Raw genomic sequence first — 6921 nt, 5'->3', positions numbered from 1 at the left:
TTTTTTTTTTTTTTTTTTTTTTGGACCATAACTTGGAATGGTGAGTTAAAACAATCCCTTCCCCGATGGGTTGCTTTGCATGAGTATTTCATCACAGCAACAGGTAACAAGACTAAGACCCACCCGCTTGCTTTTACGGTGCAGACACAGAGCCCAGGGCCTCAGTGCAAGCTCTCTGTCACTGAGCGCGTCTCCAGCCTGGTTTCCAGTTCCCTTCTTTTGAATTTTGAAAGGTTTAGGACTCTGGTGGAAGTGATGTCACCTAACTTCTGAGATCGCTTTGTAGGACACAGGGCAGCACCTTTGTGTTTCTCTTGGGACTCTTAGAGAACTCAACCTCCACGCTATCTGGGAACCCGAACAGTCCATAAAGAGCCTAGAGTTTACAGGACCCAGCCCTCAGCATTTTTTTTTTTTTTTAAGATTTATTTCTTTATTTCATGTATGTGAGCACATTGTCGCTGTCTTCAGACACACCAGAAGAGGGTGTCAGATCCCATTACAGATGGTTGTGAGCCACCATGTGGTTGCTGGAAATTGAACCCAGGACCTCTGGAAGAGCAGTCAGCACTCTTAACCACTGAGCCATCTCTCCAACCCCCGGCCCTCAATTTTCAAGTGTGGACAGATTTCCAGCTAACACACAGTCAAGTCTGATCAGCTGGTCTAACCTGAGCAGGGTAAAAGAAATGAGTTCCTGGGCTAGAGAGATGGCTCAGCGGTTAAGAGCACTGACTGCTCTTCTAGAGGACTTGAGTTCAAACCCCAGCAACCACATGGTGGCTCACAACCATCTGTATCAAGACCTGATTCCCTCTTCTGGTGTTTGAAGGCAGCTACAGTGTATTTACATATAATAAATAAAATAAATCTTAAAAAAAAAAGAAAGAAATGAGTTCCTATTTATTAGGATGGCTGGGTGCTGCATATACATTGATGTATGTGTGGGCATGCGTGTGTAAATCAGAGAACAGCTGGTTTTAAACATTTATGTTGACCCAGTCAGTATTTGATGCTGGGAGCTCAAAACCATTCGTTTAGTTATTAACATAGCAAGAAGGATAACAAGCAGAAGGATAAAGGATGACCTGGGTCACACCCTGGGCTCAGAGGTGTTTAAAGTTAAACTAAAGGAGAGTCACAAGGGAAACAGAAGTTGCCAAGGTAGGGTGGGGCAGGAGAAGGGATGGAGCCAGGAGTACGTGGGAAAGGAAGGAAGGAAGGAGGGATAGCCAGGGCTCCCCACCCCCAGCTTCCCTGTCCCCTCCTGCAGTCCCCTTGGGCTCCATCCTGGCTCCGCCCTCGTCCCATTGACAATATAGGGCACCACTGCTGGTGACTCTTGGGCTTTGGCTGCGGACAGACACCCAACCATGCCAGCAGACCTCAGCGGTACCTGGAATCTTCTCAGCAGCGACAACTTCGAGGGCTACATGCTGGCCCTGGGTAGGACCTAGGGTTGTGCAGCTAGGGGAAGCTATGGTTGGGGAGCAAGGCCTCGGGCCTCCGGGGTTGAATGAAGACAGCCTGTCATGTGTGTTCCAGGTCCTTCTGTCCCCCGTGGGTTATGTTCTCGCTGGTCAGCTCCTGCCCTTGTCCCAGAGTCTCTGCTGCTCTGTCTTTCTTCTGACCCCCTTGTCTTGTCTGTCAATCATCCCATCTGTCCGTACCCCTCTGCGTTCCTCGAATCTCAGGTGCTTATGTACCCCTGCCTATCCAAATCTGCATGGATATGTGGGATACGGTTGGGAGCGGCTGGGGCTCCTAGGGGCAGGGCGGGTCCTGGCACTGGAAACCAGGCAAACAGCAGCTGCAGTCTGCGTGAGAATTCAATTTCCCCGCCAGAGCTGAGCCCGCCTGGCCAGTGTTCGGAGTCCAAGGCGACTCCTGCAGATGAACGGGCAGAGTCAGCCTGAGCTACCCAGGAGTGTGTCGAGGGAGCAGTGCCCTACACCCTGAACCCTGTGGCCGCCAGTGCATGGGTCCACGAGAGAGGGCCTGATCACTGAAAGACTCTCGGTATGCGCTGCCCCGGCAACTTGCTCTGGCTCTATGGATTTGACAGATTTGAACTACTATTCCTGCATGCAGAGCATCCTTGCCAGGGCTTGTATTGGGATTTATTTGTTCGGGTTTTTGTTTGTCTGTTTTGAGATAAGGTCTCATGCTGTAGGTCAAAATGGCCTGGACTTCACTTTGTAGACCAGGCTGGTCTCAGACTTCAGGAAATCCTCCTTTCTCAGTTTTCCAAGTATAGGGATTAGAGACCTAAGCTACCATATCTTGCTATACTGGGTACTTGAAAAACTTCCTTCAAGTACATAGAACAGACTTCAAAACCCCAGTAAGTAAAAGCAATAATAATAATAATAAAAAAATCATCCTTCTTTAGGGGCTAGAGAGGTGGCTTAGTCATGCACATGGCAGCTCACAACCATGTGAATGCCCTGTTTACAGGGAATGTGATGCCCTCTTCTGGCCTCTCTGGGCACTGCATACATGGGGTGCACAGATATGCCTGCAGGTAAAATTTATACACGTTCTCTTGAGTCAAGCTATAATCCAATATTGGGAAGTGGAGGGAAGAAGATCAGAAGTGTAACGTCACCTTTGCCTGTATAAGTTCAAAGACAGCATGTGTTATGTAAAATCCTGCTTTAAAACCAGCTGCTCTCTGACTTACACACCCATGCCCACACATACATCAATGTAGATGATTAAAATAAAAAATATATATATATAATAAGAACAATAACTTTGCAGGTATTGACTTTGCAACTCGTAAGATTGCCAAGTTGCTGAAGCCACAGAAAGTGATTGAGCAAAATGGGGACTCCTTCACCATCCAGACGTGCAGCAGCCTCAGGAACTACCTTGTAAAATTCAAAGTTGGAGAAGAGTTTGAGGAGGATAACAAAGGCCTGGATAACAGAAAATGCACGGTAAGGGCTTAGGCAGCAGCTAAGGACTAGGGCTCTCACTTAGCCAGCATGAGGCCCAGGGAAGATTTCTAGCACCTTAGAAAAAGAAAGACGAATGAACATAGGCTTGGGGCTGGAGAAAGAGCTCATCAGCTGAGAGCATTTGGGCTCTTGTAGAGAATCCATAGTTTAATTCCCAGCACCCACATGGTGGCTCACAACCACCTGTAACTGCAATTCCAAGGACCTCTGTGGGCACCAGCCATGCACATAGTACACATACATGCATATAGGCAACACACATGCAACACATAAAGTTTTAAAAGATTAAAATGTAACCTAGGCTGCAGATCTCAGTTAGCTCTTCACTCAGTCTACCCGGTAATGTTTAAGGATCCTGCCATAGTGAAACACTGTTTCTCTCTCCCTCTTTGCAGAGCCTGGTTACCTGGGAGAATGACAAACTCACTTGTGTACAGAGAGGAGAGAAGAAAAACAGAGGCTGGAGCCACTGGATGGAAGGGGACCAGCTCCACCTGGTACTGATCTGTCCTGATTTTTTAAAACATTTTGGGGGAGGGGTGGGAGGAGAGGTTTAAATCGCTATTTCATTAGTTATGTTCATGTGTATGTGTGTGTGCCTCTGTGCCTCTCTCTTCTCTCTCTCTCTCTCTCTCTCTGTGTGCCACATGTATGTAGTGCCTTCAGAGATCAAAAGAGGGCACTAGATCCCCTTGGAACTGGAGTTGCAGGTGGTTGTGAGTGTGGGAACTGCACCCTGGTCCTTTGCAAGAGCAGTAAGAACTCTCAACCACTGAGCTATCTCTCTATCCCCTTGTTTTTTACTATTTAAAAAAAGTTGTCAGCCAGGCGTGGTGGTGCACACCTTTAATTCCAGCACTTGGGAGGCAGAGGCAGGCGGATTTCTGAGTTTGAGGCCAGCCTGGTCTACAGAGTGAGTTTCAGGACAGCCAGGGCTATACAGAGAAACCCTGTCTTGAAAAAAAACAAAAACCAAAAACAAAACAAAACAAAACAAAACAAAAAGTTGTCATAACAATATGTTTTGATCATATTCTATCCCCTCCCTAAGTCCTTTCAGACTTTTATCTCTCTATCCGATACCTAACTTCATATTCCTTCTTTGAAACCAAAATAAATAAATTTAAAAACCACAACAAAAACAATCCCCAGACAACAATAGGCGCATGGAGTCCATTTTGCAGTGGTCACTTCTCCTGCACATGAGCTATGCCTTGGAGAGCAGCTGATCTACTGTGCGCCGTAGGAGAAAACTGGTTTCTCCTCCCCCAGAAGATATCAATTGGCTGGGCACTTCCTGTCATTTTCTTCTCAATTCTGGGATTTGTCTGGCTTCACTTTCTGCAGGTCTCCCGCATGCTGTCACAGGCTCTGTGAGTGTGTCCGTACGCCAGCCCCGCTGTCTCTGGCAGAGGCTGTTCCCTGGGAGTCGCCCACCACCTCTGGCTCTTAGAGTTTTTCTGCCTCTTCTTCTGAATAGATCCTAGAGCCTCGACGGCTGTCTTAAGGCATCCGGTACAGGGCTGAGTGCTCCAAGGTCTCTCGCTGTCTGCCCACTGTCCAACTGTGGGTCTTTGATAATTACCATCTACTGCATGAGGAAGCTCCTCTGTTGAGAGCTGAACAATGCACTGGGATGAGCCCCACATGAGTGTCCTTTGTTCTTATTTTATTTTATTTTATTTATTTATTTATTTATTTATTTATTTATTTATTTATTTTATTTATTATATGTAAGTACACTGTAGCTGTCCTCAGATACTCCAGAAGAGGGCGCCAGATCTCTTTACGGATGGTTGTGAGCCACCATGTGGTTGCTGGGATTTGAACTCTGGACCTCTGGAAGAGCAGTCGGGTGCTCTTACCCACTGAGCCATCTCGCCAGCCCCTGTTCTTATTTTAAAAGAGATAATAACAATATAAAAAAGGTGGACAGTCACCCTACTCCTCTCTCTCTCTCTCTCTCCCTCCCTCTCTCTCAGACATGTAGAAAGATATTGAGGCAAGTTTTGTTTTGTTTTGTTTTGATGATTTTTTTTGTTTTTGTTTTTGTTTTTTTTTTGTTTTTCGAGACAGGGTTTCCCTGTATATCCCTGGCTGTCCTGGAACTCACTCTGTAGACCAGGCTGGCCTCAAAGCCAGAGATCCGCCTGCCTCTGCCTCCCAAGTGCTGGGATTAAAGGCCTGTGCCACCACTGCCCGGCTTGTTTTGTTTTCGAGACAAGATTTTGCTGTGTAGCCTTGGCTGTCCTGGAACTCACTCTGCAGAGCAGGCTGACCTTGAACTCACAGAGATCTGCCTGCCTCTGCCTCCTGAGTGCTGGGGTTAAAGGTGTGTGCCACCACTCTAGGCTGGATTGATCACCTTTTTTTTTTTTTTTTTTTTTTTAAGATTTATTTGGCTGGGCATGGTAGCCATCTCAGTGGTTTCATATATATATATGAAGCATGTTTTATGTACACATGAGCTCTGTTGGTAGAGTACTTGCTCAGTGTGTGTGTAGCTCTCCCTTTGAGCCCGCATCTGTGGGTTCAGCACTTGAGAGGTGGAAAGCAGGAGGGTCAAAAGCTCAAGGTCACCTTCAGCAATACAGCAAACCGGAGATCAGCGTTGACTCTATGAGAGCTGGAAAATAATAGTGTTTCAGGGTGGTCTCTACGATCAATAAAACTCAGTCTACAGTGCCTCTTGTTACCTCGAGAAGCCAGAGGCACAGCCCCACTGTGTCTTGCTGCTTCGGGGCCTTATTTCTTCACAGAGGGGCACTGGTTGGTTTCACAGCCAGAACTGCATGACCACAGGTCACAGCTCAAACCGGTCAATACTTCTAAAGTGCAATCTGGAAGGTATGAAATCTTCAAAGTTTAAAACCAGGGCTGGGTAAGGCGGGACACACCTTCACTCCTAGCACTTGGGAGGGAGAGGCAGGTGGATCTTTGTGAATTTGAGAGCAGCCTGATTTTCACAGTGAGTTCCAGGACAGCCAGGGTTATGTAGAGAGACCCTACTATATTCATGTGTGGTTATGCATACACAGGTTATGCATACACACGCACATACATATGTATAACCATACCTGTGTTTGTGAGTCTACACTAACTCCAGTCGAGGCAGTCAGGATCACATTGTTGGACACCCATTTCCTGTCAGCGTGAGAAATAAGGATGGAGAAGACTGTACATTCGGTATCAGGAGTGCTGAAAACATACGTCAACTTTGTCTTTTCTTTCTTCTTCCCTCCCTTCCTGTCCCAGGAAATGTTCTGCGAAGGCCAGGTGTGCAAACAAACCTTCCAGAGAGCCTGATACAGCTCCAGCCACAGAGCCCACTTGAGGCTCAATGCCAAGTTATCTCGCAGAAGGAACCGGTGTTTGTGTGTTTTGGGTTGATGAAGGGTCTTGTCATTGGAAAGCTGTCACACAGCCTGTATGAGAAACTATTGGGTTCCAGGACAGTTTCAGCTCCAATAAATCTGCTCAAGTGTTGCTGATTGTTTTTTTTACTTTCTACACCTAACATGACTCCTTTCTTTGTTTATTAATTTATTTGCTCGAGGGACTGGAGAGATTTATTTATTTGTTTGCTTGTTATCTGAGGGGCTGGAGAGATGGCTCAGAGGTTAACAGCACTGGCTGCTTTTCCAGAGGTCCCGAGTTCAAGTCTCAGCAACCATGTGGTGGCTCACAACCATCTGTAATAGGATCTGATGCCCTCTTCTGAGCTACAGACATACATGCAGGCAGAACGCTGTATACATTATATATATATATATATATATATATATATATATATATATATTATATTTAGATAGATGTCTATATCTATACCTATATCTCTATATCCATCTATCCATCCATCTATCTATCTATATATCTATATATCTATGTATCTATATAGTATTTGAGACAGGTTCTTACTGTGTAACCCTGGCTCACCTGGAACTCATTATGTAGACCA

The 6921-nt window shown here is 46.0% G+C and overlaps 1 protein-coding gene across 1 annotated transcript; it reads left to right on the top strand.

The window, feature by feature from the left end:
* The first annotated feature begins 1351 nt into the window (after nucleotides 1-1351).
* Rbp7 (retinol binding protein 7) lies at nucleotides 1352-6449 on the top strand. Its single transcript, XM_021161457.2, has 4 exons — nucleotides 1352-1446; nucleotides 2764-2942; nucleotides 3359-3460; nucleotides 6219-6449. The coding sequence occupies exons 1-4, from the start codon at nucleotides 1374-1376 to the stop codon at nucleotides 6267-6269; spliced, it is 405 nt and encodes a 134-aa protein (XP_021017116.1). The 5' UTR covers nucleotides 1352-1373; the 3' UTR covers nucleotides 6270-6449.
* The last annotated feature ends 472 nt before the right edge of the window (nucleotides 6450-6921 follow it).

This window comes from Mus caroli, chromosome 4 (assembly GCF_900094665.2).
Source record: "Mus caroli chromosome 4, CAROLI_EIJ_v1.1, whole genome shotgun sequence".
Lineage (NCBI taxonomy): Eukaryota > Metazoa > Chordata > Mammalia > Rodentia > Muridae > Mus > Mus caroli.
The sequence above is the reverse complement of the archived record's forward strand: the minus strand, read 5'-3'. Positions and strand labels throughout refer to the sequence as shown.

Coding starts and splice junctions, on each gene's coding strand:
- Rbp7 (XM_021161457.2), top strand. CDS start 1,374: ATGCCAGCAGACCTCAGCGGTACCTGGAATCTTCTCAGCAGCGACAAC. Junction 1,447..2,763: donor GGGCTACATGCTGGCCCTGG/GTAGGACCTAGG, acceptor ATAACTTTGCAG/GTATTGACTTTGCAACTCGT. Junction 3,461..6,218: donor AAGGGGACCAGCTCCACCTG/GTACTGATCTGT, acceptor TTCCTGTCCCAG/GAAATGTTCTGCGAAGGCCA.